Source organism: Phascolarctos cinereus, unplaced genomic scaffold (genome assembly GCF_003287225.1).
Source record: "Phascolarctos cinereus isolate Bilbo 61053 unplaced genomic scaffold, phaCin_HiC Scaffold_1;HRSCAF=81, whole genome shotgun sequence".
NCBI lineage: Eukaryota > Metazoa > Chordata > Mammalia > Diprotodontia > Phascolarctidae > Phascolarctos > Phascolarctos cinereus.
This window is the reverse complement of record NW_027555514.1, coordinates 287,506,964-287,530,674: the sequence shown is the minus strand read 5'-3', so window position 1 is coordinate 287,530,674 and position 23,711 is coordinate 287,506,964. Positions and strand designations below refer to the sequence as shown.

General features: G+C 46.7%; 2 protein-coding genes across 2 annotated transcripts in view; one reads left to right on the top strand and one right to left on the bottom strand.

Annotated features, from left to right (window-relative positions):
* The window catches only part of SHISAL1 (shisa like 1), a 119,540-nt gene that overhangs the window by 14,804 nt on the left and 81,025 nt on the right, over window positions 1–23,711 (top strand). The gene's annotated exons all lie outside the window — the stretch shown is intronic.
* On the bottom strand, window positions 21,510–23,429 carry LOC144455972 (nonsense-mediated mRNA decay factor SMG5-like). Its single transcript, XM_078150512.1, has one exon. It carries the CDS (start codon window positions 23,427–23,429, stop codon window positions 21,510–21,512), a length of 1,920 nt encoding a protein of 639 aa, XP_078006638.1.

Genomic DNA, 23,711 nt, shown 5'->3' with positions numbered 1-23,711 from the left:
CATTTATCACCAATGAGTCTGTGTCTTAATGTGACTATATTTATCTGGACAGAACGTGGAGTTCCTTCAAGGCTAGAACTGAAAGTGACCCACCCCAGGGCTGAACCTATTACTCAAGAGCCTCCCTCAAGGGCTGAACCCTCCCTCAAGAATCTTCATTCACTCCCTACTGGGCCCAAGGTGAAATACAAACTCCTTAGCCTGACACTGAATGCCCCGGACAGTCAGTCAATCAACAAACATTTAATTAAGAGTCTGCTATGTATTAGGTACTGTGCAGAGCCCCATCCATCCACTTTTTCACACTTACATATCACTTCCCTTCCTGTATTCTACATTCCAACCAAATGAGCTTTCTGGAGCATCCCCACACTTGACATTCAGTCTTCTGCCTTTGCAACAGTATATCCTCCATTCTTAGAAAGAACTCCCTTCCTGTTCACTTTTGCTTCATAGAAATCTTATTTTCAAGACTTAACTCTGGTGTCAGCTCCTACACGCAACCTTTCCAGATCCACATTTTTGCCCCTTCAAATTATTTTCGATTTGTTTGCTGTATAGTTATTGTTTCTGTAGTAGAGTGTAAGTTTATTGTGGGCAGGGACTTTTCCTTTGGTGTTTGTATTCCCCAGAACCTAGCTCAGGGTTTTGCACTTAGCGAGTGCTTCAAAAATGTTTGTTGAATAAATGAATTAATCTGGAAGGTGGCTTAGAACTGGGAATGTCAGAGTTGGGAGGGAGTTTAGAACAGAGAACATCAGAGCTGGGGGAAGCTTTAGAACAGTGTTAGAGCTGGGAGATACTTTAAAGATCACCTAATTAAAACCCATCATTGTATAAAGGAGGAAAATAGTCTGTGGGGGAAGAGGGGAGGATGACTTAACCATGACAGGACCACATGATTTGAGCCTCCGTTGCCTGGTCTCTTTCCAGGGCTCCTCCATCCCTGTGGCCCATAACTGAAGGGCAGATTCCTTGCCAAAGTTTTGTGATCCCTGAGAAGCAGGCTTCTGCCCTGGTGGCCAGCCCAGTGTTCACCAAATGCTTTGCTCTCCTAGAAGGGAGAGGTGAGAGAGGATTCCCCCACCTCCTCCCTTCCCTTCCTTCATCCTTCCCTTTGTTCTGTCTCTTTAGTGGCATTTGCATAATTTCTGAAGTTGATTGGCCCAAAGGCAGCTCCATTTAATCACTCCTGACAATGTTCTGGTTGCAGCAGCAGCTGTCACCAATTAGTTGTGTTAGCAGTAATGTTTCTTCATAACTCATCTCTGCAGAGCCTCCACCTCATGCCTGCCCTGATGAAATCACTGTGCCTGACAGCTGAAGAAATATAGCATGGACCACCAAGTCCCAGGATCTCAGAGCTGGAAGGGTCCCTAGGAATCCTCCTTTTCCTTAGATGTCCAACTCAGGTGCTACCTCCTCTGGGAAGCCTCCCCTGATTTCCCCTTTGACCCTTACATTTCTCATGGCGCTTTGTACTGCCTCAGCCTCCCACCCCAAAGTATCTTGTACTCATTTTCTGTGTATTCTGAATGCACTTATTTGACATTGACAAGTGCCGTTTGGACCAGTAGGGCACTAGGATCAGTTCTGGGGACCCTGACCAGCCTGAAGACAGGACAGACTTCTTTTTTCTCACTTCCACTGGCTCATTGACTCATTGAATCTCTTCCCCTCTACCCACCCTTACTCTGATGAAAAATTGCCGGGGTTAAAATTTCTGTGTGAGCATTGACACCTCAGAAGTCAGTAAACACTAAAAATTAGAGCTAAAATTGTGGTTTTGTTGGAAGAAAATGTTAATAATGCAGATTAACTCTAAAAGTCTGCGGCCAAGAAACCTATTGTTAAACATTTATCAGCACATGTCTACAGTCTTCCCAAAGTAGAAATGTACTTCATGAATAACATGAAACAGGTGTGGGACAGCTATTTATTTCCTACACACAAAAGAAGTATGTCAGAGGTGGGACAAGGCCTTCCTTGTCCACTACACTGATGCCTCTTACCCATAATAATAATAAATGTTTGTTGATTGATTATCCCCATCAAATTGGCCTTACAGTAATCTGATTCCTATCTGTCTCTTCTAAAGCCCTTAGCTCTGATCCTTCCTTTTTAGCAGAGGTGGTCCTGAATTCCCCAATGGTGCATAACTGTGACACACATAGCCAGCTAGGAAGCTTTGTGCCTGGACCAAATTCAGTTTGGGGATGGGGTACAGTGGTGGTGGTTCAGAGCACAGTCTGCCCACTGGTGCAGTCATACTATTTTCCAGAAAGTCCATTCTTCCCCTCTTGGGGGTTGTGTTGGTAGGGAAGGGGAGATCAGCTCCAAGATAAAGGCATCATGACAGTAAAACTCTGAGAGTGGTGGATGCCCAATGAGGATCTCTCCAACTCTAAAATTCTGGCATTCAGTGCTTCTGGATGGTGCGCCATAATAGCTGTGGCCAAATGTTGGAAGAACTGTCACAAAAAAGAAGGGCCATCTTGTTCTGCCTGGCCCCAGAGGCCAGACCCAGTATTGATGAGGGTAAGGTACAGATTACTGGAAGGAGAAACATTTCCTAACAAACAGGGACTTTCAAAAGTGTAAAGGGCCACCCCAGGAGATAGTGGGGTCTCCATCAATGGAGGAGGGCTCCAATTTTTTTTTCTCTTTGGGACAATTATGATCTAATGATAAGGATACCAGGATTGGGGAGATGTGTGTGTGTGTGTGGGGGGGGGAGATCAGGATCATAGGATCAGCACTAGAAGGGACTTCAGAGACCATCTAGTCCAACTCCTTTGTACAGATGGGGAAACTGAGACCCACAGAGAGGTTCAGTGACTTACCTAAGGTCACACAGGTAAGAAGGGGCACTGAGATTCAAAACCAGTTCACATCATAGGATCTTAGACCTAGATCTGAAAAGGAACCTGGAGCTAATCCAACCCCGTCATTTTTACAGCAGAGGAAACTGAGGCCCAGAGATATCCTGTCACATGTCCAAGGTCACAAGGCAGTAAATGGGACCTGGGTGCCCTGGCTCCCCTAACTTGGTGGTGAAAGAATACTGGGTTTGGAGCCAGGGGCCCTGGGTTTGAATCATGTCTCCTTCCTGGGCCCTTCTGCACCCAGGAGATGAGGGTGCTGGCCCAGACGCTGTCCAAGGTTCTTTCTGGCTTCCCAACCCTGTGATCCCAGGCATTTCAGCACTTTGTCAGCCTGGACACCTATATTGATTGAAATTCACAGTTTTTATTTTTGTACATTGGAATCATGCGGCGCTTGTCCTCCAAAGAGCATAGGAAAGACAAAAGGTTGTCCTATTTATACCCTCGGCTCGGCAGGAGGCCAGGCGGCTGCATTGATTTTGTGAATGGGCCTGGTTGCTGGGAGGCAGCTGTGGTGGAGGCAGAGGGGAAGGAGCCCTTCTTCCATCCAGGCTGGGCAATGTTGCTGCCTGAAAGGGCATGATTCTGGGCAGTGCCTTCCCTCTGTCTGTAAAATGAGGAAGGTGGGATGCTCACTGTCTCTGGTCCACATCAGTTAAGCAAATATTTATTTTGTATATGCCTACATATGTATATGGGGCACCTAGGGAGCGCCATACTACATACAGCACTGGGACTGAAGTCAGGAAGACTCATCTTCGTGAGCTCAAATCCATCCTCAGATTCTTACTAGCTGTGTGACCCTGGGCAAGTCACTTAACCCTGCCTGCCTCAGTTTCCTTATCTATAAAATGTACTGGAGAAGGAAATGGCAAACTACTCCAGTATTTTATGCCAAGAAAATCTCAAATAACGTCATGAAGAATCGGACACAACTGAAAAATGACTTAACAATATATGTATGTGTGTATGCATATGTGTACACACACACACACACACACACACACACACACACACACACACACACACACACACTTTGTTTCTCCTGATAGAATGTAAGGTCCTTGAAGGCAGGGACTAGTCATTTTTATCTTTGTACCCCCCCCACCCAGTGCCTAGTACAGTGCCAGGCACATAGTAGGGACTTCATAAATCCTTGTTGATTGATTGATACCGTCTCCTCTAATGGAATGTTAGGGCAGGGAGGGCAGGAAGGAAACAAAGAAGGAAGTAAGCATTTATGAAGCACCTACTATGTGCCAGGTGCTGTGCTAAGTGCTTTACAGATGATCTCATTTGACCTTCAGAACAACCCTGGGAGGCAGGCACTATTATTATTCCTATTTTGCTGTTGAGAAAACTGAGGCAGGCAGAGGTTAAGGAATTTACCCAGAGTTACAGAGTCCAAATTTAAACTCAGGTCTTCTTGACTCCAGACCCAGGCAGGGACTATTCACTTTTGTCTTGGCAATCTCATAATCTATCAGAGGAAGAATTTATTATTGGTCCTGATGGGTGTGCTGTGCTGTTGATTAACTGATTAAGCACTTACTGCATACAGTTCGTGGCACCCCTTAGGATTAGGGGCACAAAGATAAATAATCCTGGAACATTGACTAACTTCAAGGAGCTTAGAATCTGGCAAGGTGGAGAAGCCATAGCCAAGTGATAATGAATAAAATGTTGAGGCAGAGAAGAGAGCTCTGAGGGGTGCCAGGAGAGAGAGAATGATTCCATGTTGTGGGGTGGGCGTGGGAGGGGGGAGGAACCAAGGAAGGCTTCAGGAAAGGGATGACACCTAACAGGAGTCTTGAGGATGGCCAGTCCTTGGCAGGGGGCACATCTTGCTGAAGGTTCGACGTGAGCATACTGCCAAAGTGGACAAGGACTCTCTGAGGGGACAGAGGCTTCCAGGGAGTCAGGGGCAAGAAACCCAAACAGCCCGTTGCCCCTTAAAGACTCAGAGGAGCATACATAAGACAAGCGCCTATCCTCCCACATGGAGCTGTTTTCTGAGGGCCTGACATCAAGCAAGGTCTGCTGTAGCTGTTCAGCTTTGAAGAAAGCAGGTGATTACAAGAGACAGAAATGAGAACGACGCACACGCCAGATGTGGGGAAACTCTATGTGGATGACACACACTGGCTTTCCTCAGGGTGCAAAGGAATGGGGCTCCATCTTATCTCTGCCGTGACCAATAATCCAGCTATCAACAATGGCTAGTCTGGCACCGTGGCAGGTCTTTGGGATGCCCAACAAAATGGACTTGGCCCTGTTTTCCCATTGACCCAACCCGGGCATCTTCCTGGGCTCTAAAAGTTTCTATTTCTAAGGATGTTTTCCCCCTCTTCTTTCCTCCCCTCTCTTCCTTAACCTTCCAATTTTGTGAACTGAAATTAAATTGGTTTGAGGAAGAGAAGACCTGGTCTGAATATATCCCACATCCACTTACCCAGGGGAAGCCTTGTGGGGATGGGTAGGGTTTGAGGTGGAGAAGGACCTAGAATCATAGAAAGTTAGAACTGTCAAGGACTTTAGAACATGGGATATCAGCTGGGAGGGGCCTTAGAACAGAGAATGTCAAAATTGGTTAAAACAGAATGTGAGAGCTGGGAGGGCTGGATGTCTGGACCTGGAGTGTCAAATCTAAGACCTTAGAATGGGTAATGTCAGACCTGGGAGGGCCCTGAGATATCATCTCATTGTACACAGTGGGAACTGAGGCTCAGAGAATTTCAAAGTTTCTTCCTCCCTGGAGGTGAGAGATTATGAGATAGAAAGTGGCTAGCTTACTGAGTCAATTTTAGTTAGAGCTGGAAAATACAAAAAATGCATCCATTTCCTGTTCCTTACCACTATGGGGCCATAGCTGCCATGTGTAATTTTCAAGGGAATATTTAGACATCCCTTTTTACACAGTATTACACGTATTTACACAGGACCTCTTCCAAAATGTGGCGAGATACTTTGTCATCAAAGGGATACTTGCAATTTGTTGTGCTCATGCAGATGAGGAAGGGCCTGAGAACTATCTTCTGTGAAGAACGAAGGGTATTTCACCTGCATAGGGAAAGGCCAAAGCATGATCCCAGAGTCCCAGTGCTTTTGAAGGGTGTCAGAAGGCACAGTGGAATGTAGAATCAAGATCAAATTGCTTGCCTTCTCAAAGAGGGGGAAGGAGTGGGGGGGGGGAGAGAGAATTTAGAACTCAAAATTTTAAAAAATGATTATTGAAAAAGGTTTTACTTGTAACTAGGAAATATTTAATGAAGTAAGTAAAAATACATATTTTTTTTAAAAAGACTGCATAGTGGGTAGACCATGCCAGACTTAAAGTCAGGAAAACCTGAGTTTAAATCTTGCCTCAGATTGTTACTAGCTGTGGATATGTCATTAACCTTCTCTGCCTCTATTTCCCCACCTATTAAATGAGAAGGTTGCCTTCATCCGTCCCTAAGGCCCCTTTCAGTTCTTAATCTATGATTCTGTGTGAGGCTGGCCTCAGAGGATGGAGCCAAGGGCCTCAGATGTGTTTATCACAATTCAGGCTTCTTCCTTTCCCATAAACACAGATGTTTCTTTTAAGCCATTTTTTTTTATGTCCCATGTGGGAGGGGTGAAGGCTGAGGTCTCTTTGACCTTGTCTCAATTAGCCTCCATCTTCCCCCCCTGCCCAACTGGGAGACTCCAGGTAAACCTCCTTTCTTCTCTAAACCTCCAGTTAAACCTCGGCCAAATAAGAGGACTGATATTTGTGCTCCCTGCCCCCACAGGGTCATTCGAAGGAAAGCGATTTTGTAAATGCCAAAGTTCTGGGGAAATAGAACTTATTGTTTGGGCCAAAGCACAATTCTGCTGTCAGGTGATGAAGCCGAGTATCAGCTGATCCATCAATAATCAGGAGCCACCTAGGTAAGGCCAGGCCCAGAGCCAGACACTGGGCACCAGACATCGAGGCAAAAAGGAAACAGCCCTTGCCTTCTGGGAGCTTATAGTCCATCCAAGGAGACAACCTGTGCACATACAGGTAGAAACAACCTAGACACAGACGTACAAAATCCATACAAGGTAAGGATTGGCAGCTCTGGGGATCAGGCAGGGTCTTGTTTGGAAGGTAGGTACTGCTTGGGTTGAGCTTTGAAGGAAAGTGGGAGATTCCAAGACATGGAACTCTGGAGGGTCTCTAGACCCCCCTGCTCCAGGCTCACTGGTCTCTTCACTGTAACTCCCCACTCCCACCCCATGACTTTGCATTTACTCCATCTACACTCCATCCTTGGTTTTCTGTGTATAAGCTGTTCCCCAACCCCTCCCCCCCCCAGTAGGCTTACCTGCCCTTGGGTCCTAAGGCCCATCTGCCTCGAAGACACGCCCACCAGATCCGTAGGCATTGCTACCTGACCTGCCTGCCAATACACCCTTAGGATTATCCCCACCTTCCCCTTTGCCCTGGAATCTTGTGTTCCATGTTTCCTGGTACTGAGCTATTAGTGTTCCAAGCCCTCCCAAGTCTGTATCAAGACAACCTTCCTCTAAGTATTGTCTCCTCCAATGAGAATGGGAGCTCCTTGCGGGCAGGCACCATCTAGATTTTCCATTCATATCTCCAACTTTATCCCAGCCCTTGGCACAGAGGAAGCATTGAGAAATCCTTTTTCATGCATTCATTCAACAAACCAATCAACATGCAGCTATTAAGTGCTTACTCTATGTCTAGCCTTGGGCTTCGGCATGCAAAGAAACAAAAAATAACAAAATAACAAAACAAAACTACACAGCCCTTAAGGAGCTTACATTCAGGTATGGTGCGCCAGAGTCCGAGGACCTGGGTTCAAATCCCACCTGGGATACTGACTAGTTGTGTGACCAGGAGTGTTATTCCCTCCCTGGGCTCTAGGTTTCTTCCACAATGAATGAGTGGGTTGGACTAGTTGGCCTCTTAAGTACCTTCTTGCTCTAGAACTCGATCCAACAGGGGAGACAGCGTGAAGAAAAACAGACGTATACAAGACATAAACTGCACAGAGTTGGGAGTCTTTGAGTTGGCAGCGACCCCAGAGGGCATCTGCCTGCCTATTGAAAGCTGCTCCATTCCTAGTCACCCTCCTCATCCCTACCCAAGCTCAGTTACTTTTCTCTATTTCCCAGAATCCATCTATTTCATGCCCTGTGACTTTCTTAAACTCTTAGCCCATTTAACTCCAAGGATTTTATGAATCTTCAGCTTACAGAATCAGACGGTTTGGAATCTGGGGCTGGAAAGGACCTATGAGGCCATCTCTCTCTAGCCCAGTCCCTCCCGATATAGCACTTACTATATGTCAGGAAATAGTTGCTACAATTCACATTTCTGGCAGAGCTTGGGGTGAGGGGTGCAGGATAAGCGCTCAGCACACATTTGTTGAATACAATAGAATGGAATCTGGGCAGCAGCCATCCATCCAAGTCCAGCAAACCAGACTGTCTCATGCATCCTGGTAGCCCCCTTAAACATTTGGGCAAAAAGGGAGAGTATGATTGCTAGTGGCTGTGGCTTCATGTGGCAACCCGTCCCTTGGTGTGTTTTCAGTGTAAGGCATGTCAGTCTCTGTCCTGCCCTGGTCCCAGGTCACAGAGCTATACCTAGATGGGGCCCCATCTACAGGTGGATAAACTGAGGCTCAGAAAGGTTAGATGACTTGCTAAGGTCAGCCAGGTAAGTTCCAGGATCAAAGCTGGAGGGGGATTCAGAGGCATCTTGTCCAAGATCCTTGTTTTATAGATGAGGCAATGATAAAGTGACTTGTTCAGGGTCATGCAGTCAGGAAAGAAACAGCACTCAGGCCCAGGTTCCCCAGCACTAGTGGTCTTTCCATTCAGTTCAATTCCAGCAATAGTTATAAATCACCTGCTGTGCAAAGCTGCTGGAGCTACAGATATGAATGCCAACACAGTCTTTGCCCTCAAGGAGCTTACATTCTAATGGGGGGGGAGGGTTGAGTGAATATGACATATACATAAATCAGTCTGATACAAAGTGAGACATATTGGGTGTAAGGGAGAAAACCGAAGTGCTCTAGGAAAAAGTCATCTAGAGGGATCAGGGAAGCTTGCAGAAGGAGAAGTCATATAGGCTGAGCTTTGGAAGAAGAGCTTTGAAGGAAGGAAGGAAGGACACCCCAACAATTACAGCTGTCTGTGTCAAAGAATGGAAACTGAGGGGATACCCAACAGCTGGGGAATGGCTGAGCAAGTTATAGTATGTGGTCTATAGTATGTGTTGAAGAAATGATAAAGGGGATAGTTTCAGAGAAACCTGGGAAGACTGGTCTGAACTGATGCAGAGGGAGGGAAGCAGGACCAGGAGAATAATGTCTGCAGTAACAGCAACATTGTAAAGATAATCAACTGTGAATGACTTAGTAATTCTGATGAATACAAGGATCCGCCAGAACTGCAAAGGACTCATGGTGAAACATATTATCCACCTCCAGACAGAGAACTGATGAACTCAGAACGCTGATTGAAGCATAGTTATTTTTCTTTATTATTTTTTAGAACATGGCTAATGCATGTTTTGCATGACCTCAGGTTTATAATAGGTACTATCTCAATGGATGGGGAGGTAGAGTGAGGGAGAGATTTGGAATTAGAAACAAAATAAAATAAAACATTTATAGCAGAAATTCTATGGGCTGCTCCAGGAGGCAGTGGGCTTCCTACTACCAAAGGCCTGCAAATATAGGCTTTATGGTTGCTGGTCAGGACTGTTACAAATTCCGTAAGAGAATAGCATTAATAATAATTATGATTCATTTACAGAATGCTTGCTAGAGGTGCTGGGTGGTACAGTGGATAAAGAGCAAGGTTTGGATTCAGGAAGACGTGAGTTCAAATCTGACCACAGACACTTATTAGCTATGTGACATAGGGCAGGTCACTTAACTTCTGTTTGCTTCGGTTTCCCCATTGGTAAAATGCGGATGATAGTAATAACACCTTCCTCTCAGGGCTGGTGTGATGACCAAGTAAGATAGCAATTGTAAAGTCCTCAGCACAGTGCCTGGCACACAGTATGTGCTATGTAAATGATAGCTTATTGTTGTTGTTGTTATTATTATTATTAAAATGAGGATATAATAATAACACCTACCTCACAAAGTTATGAGGATCAAATGAGACAGTATTTAAACCAGCCCAGTTCCTGGCCCATAGTAGGTGTGATACAAAAGCTCATTCCCTTCCTTTCTCCTTAGACCTGCCAAGTGTCTAGAGGTGCCAAGGTTAGAAGAACTGTCTGAGAGGCTGAAGGGATGTCACAGGAAAAAAAAGATCAGACTTGCTCAGCTTGGCCCCAGAGGGCTGAGCCAGGACCAGTGAGTGGGAGTTAGAGACAGGCCAGATCCTGCTGGAGACAAGTCAGGCAGAATGGGCTGACAGTAAAGGGACACGTGTCTGAAGTTGTTTGCCACTGTCATGGGCTGGGCAGCCGACCAGCTTTTCCAGTCCTGCCCAATACTGTTTCTGTGACTCATTGACCTTGACCCTCAGTTTGGCTTTAAAGCACGGGGTTCTTCTGCATCAGACATCATCTTCTCCAAACTGGCCATCAGTGGTTGGCTCTCAAGGGTCATCTCATGTTCCCATACCCACATAGATCGCCTCTCACTTCCTCCCTCTGTAATAACTTCTCTTACTCTCCCAGACAACAATAAAGGCTAATATTTCTATAATGATCTAAGGTTTGCAAAGCTATCTCATATAATCTTCACAAGAACCTTATGAGGTAGGTGCCATTATTATCCCCATTTTAGATATGAGTAAACTGAAGCAGAGAAAGGCTAAATGATATGCCTAGTGACTGTCTGAGGCAAAATTTGAACCCAGGTCTTTCTTAGTCCAAACTCCACACTCTGTCCATTGTCCCACCTAGCTGCCTCTGACTTAGCACAGAAGGGTGGAGGAAAACAGCATCTGGGAGAAAGTCTCTGAAACAGCTTCTCTGTATGGTGCTCTGCTAACGTGCTAATTGTGTCTCAGGTAGGATTTGGTGATGGCTTAAAGCAGAAGAAAGAGGGGCCAAGGATTGAGTTAAACAGAGAAATGAGGGGGGCAGCTAGGTGGTGCAGTAGATAGAGCACTGGCCTTGGAGTCAGGAGGATCTGAGTTCAAATCGGGCCTGAGACACATAACACTTACTAGCTGCATGACCCTGGGCAAGTCACTTAACCCCATTGCCTAGCAAAAAAACCAACCAACCAACAAAACAAACAAACAAACAAACAAAAAAACCAGAGAAATGAGGACTGAGCAGGGCCCAGGCTGGAGGGAGGAGCTGGAGCCCCAGACACAAGCTGTGTGGGTTGGATTTCCATTCTCCTGTCATTACGGCTGGGCCACTCATCTAGAGAGACAAGAAGAGATCGCCTCCAAAATTCCACATCCTCTCAGCAGGTGTGGTGTGGTGATTCTTCAGAAATGACTTTCTGCCATAGTAAACGAGAAAACGAGACGGTTTAAGAAAGCTCTTAGAACATGCTATGTTAAAGCTTGGTGGGACCTTAGAACTTAGAACATTCTAGCTCTGGCATTCTGTATTCTAAAGTCACTCCCAACTTCCCCAGCTGTCAAATGAGGGCTCTAGACTAAAAGATCTCTGTGGACTTTCCGTAGCGATTTTATAATTTCTGAAATGAGCCATGGAAGGGACAGTGACTGGACCAAAGTCACTGAGTGGCAGGGCCAGCACTGGAAGCCTGATCTCCTGACTCCCAGTCCAAGGTTCCATTACTGTTCTCCCCCTTATCCCTGCCCCCTCATATACACACACCTTACAGTTTCCGTGAATGTTAGGGATTCAGCCTTTCTAAAGAAACACATTGCCTTGGAAGAGGCCTAATTGTTGATACAGAGAACATTTTCTCTCCCTGATTTTTTTCCCCTTCCCTACCTTCTGTTTCCTATTGCCAATCTCTGAATGAAAGGTCATTATCATCTATTAATACCACCTTGGTATTTCGGTTTGTTCTTCAAAGAAAGACTATATTTTGGCAGGAATGTTAAGGATCTCACGTTGCAAACAAGGTGGTAATTTAGGGCCTGCTTGTCAGATAATTAAACTTACCTTTCTATTATGATGCACCAAAGTTCGCCCTTTGAGTATATTTCAGCCTCAGCCAGTTCTTTGAATGTCACTTCCTCCTATCTCCCTCTTGGGGAAATTAGCCTCTTTGTGTTTTTGGAATGTTCATTTGACAAAGGGATGTCTCCCCATCGACAAAATCACTTTTTATTATGAGAAATAGTCATGGAAAGAATCCTGAACCTGACTCCAGAGAAACTGGTACTTAATAAATTCATTCATTCAGTGGACCAGCATTTATTAAGGGTCTACTATACCAGGCAATGTGCTAGGTACTGAGAATAAGTCCCTCCCTTCTGGGGGCTTCCATTCTCTTGGGGAGGCAACATGTACATGCCATTGGTCTATATAAAATAGATCCAAGGTGACTTGGGGCAGGGGAAGGGAGGCTGGTAGAGAAGAAAGGACTTGTAAATTGTAGACTACTGTGGAAATTAGGATTTGTGTATTGGCAGGAGAATTGGATTACATTTGGGATTAACCTGGGTTCCACTCCATCCTCAGACAATTCCTAGCCTTGGACAAGTAACTTTCCCTACTGACCTTCAGTTTCCTCATCTGTAAAATGGAGATAATATCTACCTCCAAGGTTTCTGTAGGAAAGGCTTGTCACCTTGCAGACATTAAAGGGCAATAAAAATAGTGGTAATAATGATCATGGCTACCAAGTCAAAGATGAAATGAGTTCGACTTGAGGAAAGTATCCCTGTGAATTTCCTTTGGCTTTCCTGACGCCCACAGCTCTGGGTGACAAGAATGCTCAGGATCCCCAAGACAGGAGAAGCCCCCGAGAATCCCTCCATGCCAGCATCTGCCTTGCTTGTGTATGCCTGGAAAGCAAAGCATCTATTTCCAATCCCATGTGCTTCTCTCGCCCCCATCTTTCCTGTCTGTGGGGGCCGGCCCCTTCAGGCTGGCTCACATCAAACAAAACCAGTTCAGGCTGGTTTGGTGCCCAGCAGCTCCTGGAAATTAGCTGTTTCAGGATGTCAGCTGAAGTGTCGTTGAGAGAAGCTTACTCTGAAAGCCAGAAGACTGGAAGACACTGGAGTGCCAGCCCTGACCACCAGCATGACCTTGAGCAAGTCCCCTTTCCTTCTCTGGACCTCAGTTTACTCCTCTGTAAAATGAGGGGGTTGGGCTAGATGGCTTCATGTGTCACTTCTTCCTGATTCCATGAGTTTATTGAGAGATGGTTGTTGAGGGAGAGGGAAAAGTCAGAAATGATGGGGGTTTCCATCATGAATAACATCACTGATAGAAGTAGAACAGGACCCAGCACTTGGAAATGGGAGTTTGGGAATCCTGGGGGGAGAGAAGGGGAAGAGACAGACAGACAGACAGACAAAGAAAGACAGACACAGAGGCAAAGACAGAGAGAGATAGACCTAGAGGCAGAGAGAGAGAAGAGAGAGAAAGGGAGGGAGGGAGGGAGAGAGGAAGAGACAGAGTAAAAGACAAAGAGACAGACAGAGACAGAGAGAAACAGACAGAGACACAGAGAGAGGAGAAACACAGAGAGACACACACAGACACAGAGAGAGAGAGAGAGAGAGAGAGAGAGAGAGAGAGAGAGAGAGAGAGAGAGAGCATCTAAAAATGTGATTGAAGAAGCTGCGAACAAGGGAGAGAGAATGGACATGAGAAGTGGCCCAAGAACAGAGATTTTGGAGAGATCCATGTTGGGGGGATGGGAGGAACAAGAGAAATAACTGTGTTGGAGGAGGGGCTGGGGAGTCAAGCAGCCAACAGAGCCCAGTATTGTTTCAGGCACTGGGGAGGGACACCGAAGGTGCAGAAGGCACAGGTTCTGCCCTGATGAAGCTGCCTGCTTATTTGGACACAGGAGACCAGCCGACCTCATGTCATAGCCAACTATATCAGGATGGGGTCCAAAAGGGTGACCTGTGAGATCATCCCAGCCAAATTCTAGGTGATAGAGAAGTCCAAGGTAGAGACCAAGGGCTCTGAGGGGGCATCAGGGAAGACTTCTTGGAGGCAGAAGCAGATGCCAAAAGGCCTAAAACTGTAAGAGGGGAGAAGAGCCTGGCAGCAGACCAGGGTTGGCATCTTGGCTCCAACACACGCTTTCTGACTTTGGGCAAATCACACTCTCTCTGGGCCCCAATTTTCCCAGCTGTGAAATGGTGAAAGTCATACTTGGACTCTGTGCTTCACAGGGTTGGGAGGGAACCATTTGGTGAGTTTTAAAGCACTATATTAATGGAGACAGGAGAGAGGATTCTTCTGATTGAATAGGGCTTTGAAAAATGAATCTGGATGCAGTGGGGGAAAGGAGCATACCAGGGCTGAATTCCATCCCCAAGAGTAAAAATGGCAAACTTTTAACATCAAGCAGAAACTCTGGCAGAGAAACAGTGACAGTCAAGCTCTTCCCCATCTCAGAAGCCCTTCCTGCCCTCCATCTCCTTTCTCTTTCTCTATTATTTCCTATTCTTACCCCTTAGCCAACTCACAGTCCCTCTCTGGGACTCAGTTTCCCTAGCTTTAAAATGAGGACATTGAATTAGATGATTTCTAAGGACCCTTTCTTTTCCTCACCCTGCCTCCATCTTATTCCTTCTCTTTTCTTCTCTTCTCCTGTCTTGTTTACTTTTCCTCCTTGCCCCTCCCCCTCCTTGACTGTTTCCTGGGCTGAGAATTTCAACCACTCTTAGAAACCCGTAGCCTTATGGAACCAACTACACACACACACACACACACACACACACACACACACACACACACACATGTTTTTTGTTCTAAGGCCCCCCCACCTCCCCAGCTTTGACATTCTATGTTCTATGGTCCCTGACATTTCATGTTCTAAGTTCCATCTCAGGTCAAGAAGTCCTGGCTTTCTCTTGGCTTGCCAGGTCTCTATCTCTTCCTTTCAAGGGGTTTCCAGATATCAGAGCAACCAAATCATTGAATTTTTTCCCTTTTCCTTTATGGACCCTTCCCATCTCCAGGCAGTCTTCCTAGATCAGTCTCCTCCTGGCACCCTCAGAAGGTATGTTTTCTCTTCTCTCCACACTACGAGCTTGGAAAATCCTACTTACACAAATGTGGAAGGGAATATTTCATAGCAATGCAAGATGCTCCAGAATTGATTCTGGATCGGAGGGGCAGCATGCTTTAGTGAGTCAAGGGCTGGCCTTGAGGTTGGGAAGCCCTGGGTTTAAGCCCTGCCTCTAACACATATTGGCTGAGTGACCCAAAGCAAATAATTTAGTCCTCTGGTGCCCTGGACAGCTCCTTAAACACATGCATGTTAAGAAGTAGTTGATGATCTTCTCTGATGACAGAGTTTCCATGCTGGAAGTGACCTAGACCAATGAAATCACAGAGCTGGGCCAAAGGGGGGAAAGACCAAGAGTCTTTCTAGGACCTATCCATCTCTGCTTTCATTAATAATAATAACAGCCAACACTTACAACTTTAAGATTTCCAAACCCCTCTTCTTATAACCAGGTAATGCCTGATATCATCTCCATTTCACAGCTGAAGAAACTAAGGTTCAGAGAGGAAAAGGGAGCTGACCAGGGTCACAGAGCCTTCAGGAGTCAAGCTAAGGTGTCCTCATTCCAAATCCATTGTGAATTCTCCATGGGGACACTGTCTCCTCTTTCACTCACTGAATCATTGAATTTAGAGCTCAAAACAATTTAGAGATCGCCAGCCCCACTCCCTCATCTTTCTTTTCTAGGTCTCACTGCCTTCTTCCTTTATAAAGCCATTGATCCAACGTCACCCAGGTCATAAAGAGCCAAGCCAGAATTCACCTGAGGTCCACTGACTCCATATCTAGGGCAATGTCCATTGACGGGGCTGGCTTCATTCTCTGACAGTTGAAGTAATCCTTCCTTGGTCCTTTCTTTGTTCCCTTCGTGAGATATTTTTTTAAGAAAGAAAGAAAGAAAAAGAAAGAGAAAGAAGAAGGAAGAGATGAAGGAAGGAAGGAAGGAAGGAAGGAAGAAGGAAGAGGAAGGAAGGAGGAAGGAGGGAGGGAGAGAGAGAGAGAGAGAGAGAGAGAGAGAGAGAGAGAGAGAGAGAGAGAGAGAGAGAGAGAAAGAAAGAAAGAAAGAAAGAAAGAAAGAAAGAAAGAAAGAAAGAAAGAAAGAAAGAAAGAAAGAAAGAAAGATGCTACCTACATTTCCATGAAATTATTTTATTGATGTAGTAAGTGCCAAACACCACTGGCTGCATTTGGAAGATCTGCTGGTTAATTCTTCAAACATGGCTGTTGGTCATCAACGTCTCATTGGTGTGTGGGTAGAGAGGGCCTCTCCTTTCCTGGAAAGAGTCTTTTTGGATTCACTGATCCCTGGAGCACTCAGATTAATAGCAAACACAGCGAATAACCCCATTACCCTTAACTTTATCCACGAGGGTACTCCTACTAACGAAGATCTGAAGGCCTTCTTGCTTCAGGATATTGCAGGATCTCAGAATCTCTGGGCTCTCTGAGGCCTCCCAGTCCAAACCCTACAAATGCATGAGTCCTCTCTAGAATATCCTCAACGAGTGGCCATCCAGCTTGTACCTGACAGCTTTTGTGCTGGGGAGTCCAGTGCCTCCCAAAGAAGACCCTTTACACTTTGGATAGCTCTAATTCAATTACATTCTACAAGTGTTTCCTTAGCCTGTCATCTGACAAACTAGGAAGGTTTTTCTTACGTCCAGTTGAATGAAAGAAAAAACATTAAGCATTTTTTCTGTGCCAAGCATAGCCCAAGCAAGCTGCGAGAAGACAGAAAGACCAATTCCTGCTCTTAGGGAGCTCTCATTTGAATGAGGGAGACAACCAGGGAGGGCACAGCTGCCAGGCAAACGCAAAGGCCCTGAGATCCTTAGGGTATAGTAGCAGGCAGATGGTCATGTCTCTTCTGTAATGTCATTTCCACTGATAAAATCAAATCAGTTTCTGATGTTGAACCATTAGATAATGCTGAGGATTTTGGTAGCATGAGCTTCTTTTCTGGAACTTGAGGATCAGTGCAGCTACCGATGAGGGGCTATGGCACCTGCAGGGGAAGTTGCCAGGTCACATCTCCCAACAAGGGTTATTCCCTTCTATTGTGACTCTTGGGGCTGGGGTGGAGGTGGGGTCATTCTGGAAGGACCCTGCTATTCCCAGAGCTTGTGAGCCCTGGGAATCTCCTGAATTCCTGGGCTGTCTCCATCAGGTTTAGAGGGGTGGTGATGGTCACAGTGGTGATAGTGTTTTGACTTTCCTGGCATATGCCACCTCCTTTTCCTCCCTCGGGGTGCATTGCTTCTTCAACCACCCTGGTTTGCCTGATCCCTCCGGGGCAGCTGATCAGTGATTGATGGTGGCGGAGGCAAGGATGGTGAGATCTCATGTCCATAGAGGTTGCTCCCCTTTGGATTAAGCTGGAAGGAAAAAGAAGTCCACCCACTGGTGGCCAAAGTAGCCTCTCTAAAGGTGGGGACTGTGTTTTTTTCCTATCTTTGTAACCTAGTATTTAGCACAGTGCCTGGCACACAGGCAACACTTAATAAATGTTTATTGGCTTGACTTTGGACTTAGCCAGGCGAGTCCTAGATGTCAGATGTGTAGTTGTATCTCTGGTCCACACTCCAAGCCTTTCTAAGTCTGCAGCACTTCCCAATCATTGCTTCTATAACTGGTGCATATCCTTCCTTATCTCATCAAATATGACAATAGCCCCATGAGGGCAGCTGGCCTAAATTATACCGGATGCACAAATTCCTCCCTACAACAATCCTCCCAAGTCATCTGGCTGCTCATCATCCAGTCTGTGCTTGAACGCTTCCAGAGATGAGGTGATCTCCATAGCCCTATGGAGCCATCCTCCATAAGGCATTCCTTGATCCCTCCAGTGCTAATTCATCCAATGCTTGCCAAAATGACTTTCTATTCTTCTTGTTGCTCAGTCATGTCTGATTCTTTGTGACCCATAGTGTCCATGGGGTTTCTTGCCAAACATACTAGAGAGGTAGATTTGCCATTTCCTTCTCCAGTAGATTAAGGCAAACAGGTTAAGTGACTTGCCCAGGGTCACAGAGCTACTAAGCGTCTGGGGCCAGATTTGAACCTGTGTTCCTGACTTCTATTAACTTGGTGTATAGTTTGCTCATGCTGTAATTCTATATAACATGTTATTTCTCCCGATCAAAAGTAAGCTTCTTGAGGGCAGGTCCATTTTTGGTGTTTTGGGCTTTCTTTGTCTCCCCTACACCTCTAACAGAGACTGGCACACAGTACTGCTTAATAAAGGTTGGTTGATTGACTGGTTAATCCAGTGTTGGATAGCTTCCCTTATTAGAAAGCTCTTCCCTAAAAGGAATTGAAATCGACTTCTGCCTCCTCTTATGTCCCTGCAACCTGCTTGCTACCGCAGTGCCCTGAGTTCTGCCCTCTGGGACCACACAGAACTGGTCTAACTCTCCTCCAAATAAATCAATAAGCAATACTAGCTGTGTGACTTTGGGCAAGTCACTTAACTCCCATTTCCTCCAAAAACAAAAAATCAGTAAGCATTTATTAAGTGAGTAATGTGTACCAGGTGCTACACTAGGTGTTAGGGAATCCACAGAGAAAAAGAAAATGCCCCGCCCTGCCCTTGAGGGCCCTGCCCTCAAGAAGCATATATTGTGTCCAGGGAAACAGCTCCAGTTAGGTGTTTGAAGATAATGATCTTGTCTCCTCCTAGCCTCATTTCCTTTCTTGAGAGGATTTCTAGTGAGCTGTTGTGATTGCAGCTAGGGGCAGTTAGGTGTCAGTGGATAGGGCACTGGGACTTGAGTCAGGAAAGTCTGAGTTCAAATCTAGCCTCAGACACTTACAAGCTGTTCTGACCTTTGGCAAGTTTGTCTGCGTTTGCCTTGGTTTCCTCAACCATAAAATGAGCTGGAGAAGAAAACAGCAAACCACTCCAGTATCTTTACCAAGAAAACCACAAATAAGGTCAAGAAAAGTCAGAAACGACGCAGCAAAAACCAGAGTGTAGGCAGCTTGGCATCCTACTTGACATCTGGCCATACTATCAGCCGCTCACTTCCTTCTGGCTGTTGTCTGTTCTCTTGGCTTCCACCCCTTTGCCCTCCTCCCTGTCTGACTCCTCCTTGGCTTGGCTGGATCTCCCTCCTTCTCGTCAGTTATCCCCAGAGGTTCCATCCTTGGCCTCTTCTTCTGTTTCTCCACCCTCTACTTTAACCACTTCTTCAGTTCCCACCAGTTCACTTATCATTTGTACTTCAAGGATTCCCAGAGCTGCCCATACATCCCTAGTTTCTCTCCTAAACTTCAAAGGCACATGTCTACCTGCCTCTGGACCTGTGCCTTTCCTACTTCAAGCTCAGGATGTCTCAAACCAGACATATGATCTGCAGGGAGACCAAACTGTATCATGGGAAGATTGCCAGCTTTGGAGTCAGACTGACTAAGTTGAAATTCTGACCCTGCTACTTACTGCCTTTACTACATGACCTTTGGCAATCACTTAATCTCTCTAGGCTTCAGTTCCCCCACGTATTAAATGAGTAGATTGAGCTGGATGGCCCCTGCAGCCCCCACTTTAAATCCAACTGTCCAACTTCACTATGGTGCTGCCTCAATCAAACTTCTGGTGCTGAGGTGATGCTGAAGGCACCACTCTCATTGAGTCATGCAGGTTCAGGATCTTAGAGGTATTCTTGGTTCCTCCATCTCACCATTTTGCCCAGTTGCCCAGTCTTCTTGACTCTATACACACAATGTCTTTCTTGGCCATCTCCCTACCTTGAAGCTGAATTGTAAGGAAAGTGCTTAATAAATGGATGCCCTAAGTGCCTTCCACCGGGACAGGAGATGATGGCATGCTCAGAGCTCCTTGGCTCAGCTGTTAAATCAAGACTTCAACCCTGGGAAAGACACCTAGCTGATTATGAAATACGCATATCATACATGACACCATGTCTTCATCAGCCATATGGTCGTGGTGAGTAATGATTGACTTGGGGGCCAGTGGAGCAGAATGGGGAAGAAACTCATTTCCTTACCTATCTGCCTATGGGAGAGAGGGATGACTGTGGGTACTTTATCCAAAACTGAGCATGTGTGGGCATAGGATCATGAGGTTAAGGGCTGGAAAGGACCACAGAGATCATCAAGTCCAACCCCCTTAATTATGCTTATAAGGAAATGGAAGGCCAGAGTCAAGAGCAGACTTGCCCATGGACAAATAGCAATGACCATGCTATGTGCTGGCTGTCTCCCATGCTGGTCAAATTACTTGCTCCTTACCTCTGCCTAGGAAAATCCCTCAAGCAGGTACCTGATAACTAAGTAGGTGCTTAAGAAACAAGTACTTAAAATGCTGCCTGGTTTACTGCCCGGTTGCTGGCTGGGGTTTGGACTCTGGTCTGCAGGCTCTTTCTAGCACCCCACCCTTGTCCACGAGTTGTTGTTCAGTTATTTCAGTGGTGTCCCACTCTTCCTATTCCCATTTGGGGCACAAGTACCCCTTCATAAGAACAAGGGCACACGCAGCGTGGTGGGGTGGACCTGGAGTCAGAACTTGAGTTCAAGTTTTGGATTTGAGACTATGAGGCAATGAGCGAGTCACTCACTCTCTCTTGGCCTCAGTTTCCTCCTCTGTCAAGTGGGTATAATAATTGTATCTACCTCACTGTGGGGATTCAAATGAGGGAATGAATAAAAAGTTACTGACCTTCCTGGCTTCCTTTAAGTCCCAACCACTATCCCCCCTTCCACAGGAAGCTTTCTCCAACCCTTCTGATTCCAGTACTTTCCCCCTTGTAATCATTTCCTATTTAACTTGTTTATAGCTTGCTGTGTATATATTTGTTCCAGTGCTGTCTTCCTGAGGGAAGGGACTGTCTGTTGCCCTTTTGAATCCCCAGTGCTTAGCACACTGCCTGTTGGTGGAGAGCAGCTGTGCCCAAAAGGCTATAAAACTGTGCATACCCTTTGACCCAGCAATACCTACTAGGTCTGTACCCCAAAGACATTTGTAAAAAAAAAAAACCAAAACTACCAAAGGCATTGGAACAGGATCTGTCTGTGCAAAAAACATTTGTAGCAACTCTTCTGTGGTGGCAAATATTTGGAAATGGAGATGGCCCATCCATTGGGGAATGGCTGAAGGAGTTGTGGTATATGACTGTGATGGAATATAAGAAATGACAGGTAGGATGCTCTCAGAAAAACCTGGGAAGACTTACATGAGCTGATGCAAAGTGAAGTGAGCAGAACCAGGAGAACATTAGGCACAGTAAACAGCAATATCGTACAAGGATCAACCATGAACGACTTAGCTCTTCTCAGCAATACAATGAAGGAGGCTGACCACCTCCAGAGAACGAAGTGATGGAGTCTGAATGCAGGTCAAAGTATAGTTTAAAAAAAATATTTTATTTTTCTTGGGTTTGGGGGTTTGTGTTTTCTTTTACAACAAAGAGAGTTTCAGTTGAGTGAAATCTTGACACCTAAGGGGGTAAAAGGGACATCTGCTTCAGCTAAGTGCCTTCCACTGACTGTGGAATGTCAGGACATGGTTAATGTCCACCCCTGCTCTGTGAGCGGTCCAAAAAGCCAATTTCAGGGGAAATGAGAAGGCCCTGGGATCGACCAAGCTAAGGGCAGTGAGAATGGTCACCATGCCTCTGACATCTTCAGTTTCAGTCCCAGCAACGTGCAGCACATCTTCATAACCAAAGACAATCCCATAGAGGTTCCAGGCCGGTGCATCTTCTCCTCCCATCACTGGCCTCACAAACTTGTGCCCCAGTTCTACCTGGCACCAAAAGCGCCTATTCCTTGTCTTCAGTTCCTCTTCTAAGAACCTCAGGGCATGGCGGGCAGGGGCTTCCCTCTTCATTCTGTCTAACTCATCAATCACAATCCTGGGGATAATGATGATGAAGCTACCACTCCGGGCCATCTCCCTTACGAGAGAAAGGTATTGGCAGAGGGCCAGACTGTCTATGATGAGAAAAGGGCAAAGTGCCGTCTGAGCCTGGAGCAGCTGGAGCTTTCTCTCCATTAATTCCAATTCCTTCTGCAGCTGCTGCTGAACCCCGTTTTCCTCGACATAGCTGTGTTCTCCTTCCTCCTGAGTCTGCCGTGGAGCAGTCTTGCCCTGCTGGATCGTCTTGATGAAGAGGCCCAGTCTAGGATCAAACAGGATGCAGCTTTTAGGCAGCTGGGCAGCAAAGTGACCAAATGTGCGCAGGATGCAGGCACGGAGAGCAGCCTCTTCCCTGGAGGAAGGAGGAGGTATGTCCAGCTCAAAGTCTAAGCGGCTGTGGGCAGCCCGGAAGGGTAAGAGGGTGTGCAGAACCACGTCCTCTGGGAGAGGCCTGGAGATGGGAGGGGCTGGCTGCTCAAAGCGTGGTAGCAATTCCTGGAGCCAGGGGGCCAAGCCGAGGTTGGCATTTCCCAGTTCCTCTGCTCTGGGCATCTGGTTCAGCACCACTAGCAGGTCACTCCACAGGCCTGGGCAAGCGTGCATGCTGAGGACTGTGAGGGCCGGATCGATGCCTAGCCACTGCACGAACTTTGACAGTGGGAGCAGTCCCTCTCCAGAGACAACCTCTAGCCTCTCTTGCAGCGTCTGCAGCTTGGGATGGGTCCCGCCACCGGAAACTTCCTTTTCCCTGGCAGATCTCTCGTCTCTCTTTGCTTCTGAGAGTAGCTCGCTCAAGCTGCCATCTGAGTCGAGGAGGGAACAGAAAGAAATGTCCCCCCAGTCGTCACTGTCGTCTAAGACGTGGTAGGAGTCGCAGGTCACATCTAAGTCGGAGACTTCCTTTGGGTCTCTCTCTTCACAAGGATCTTTGGGGCGGCGGGGCAGAGCGGAGAAACGGGGCTTCTGGCCACTCCCTGGCAAGCTGCTCTGGCCCCAGTCAGGGCTGGGAGTGGGAAGCTCTGGCTCTAGCTCTCGGTCTTCGGCCCAGGGCTTTTCAGTCTTGGGCTCGCGGGTCTCCTCCCTCCCTGGAACCAGCTTGCTCTGCAGTCCTGCCTGGATGTGCCCACTGACGAGGCGAACGACATGGGAGAAGAAAGCCAGGGCAAAGGCGGTGGCCGTCTTGCTGAGTTCCACGCTGGCCGTCTTTAAGCTGTGCACGGTCAAGAGGCACAGGACGACCATTTGAAAGAGGAGCTGATTTGGCAAGAGGCAGCCATGCTTCTGCTCCCCTCCCAGTCCTCTGGCCCGCCTCGGGCTGTCTTTGGCTGGCAGGTAGGACAGACAGAGCTGAAAGTCCTCCAGGACAACCTCACACAGTCTCTCTAGCCTAGGGTCTTTTCTGCCACTGGGCTTCAGGAGGCTCTGAAGATACAGGAAGCCCACCAGCAGCCTCCTAATGTCTTCACATTGCTTCTTCTCTGGACTTAGTTTCCCTGTCAGACTGCCTGTCAGGCGTTTGTACATCTTCTCGATTTTGAGGTATATTTGCTCAAGCCCCAAGGATGCTCCAACATGGGGTACTTTCGAGTAGATACAACATTGGTAAAAATATGTAGCCTCGACATAAGAATACTTAGCACCAGACAGGGTTGCCAGGTGTATGAAGGGCAGCCCCGTCTCAGGAATCAGTGCCAGCGCTTTGTAGTAGTATTTTTCCGCTTGCTTCTCTGCATAGGAATCCGTGAACTCCCTCAGGTAGTGGTACAAGTTTCCGATGCGCAGTAGACAGCAGTGACAGAACTTTCG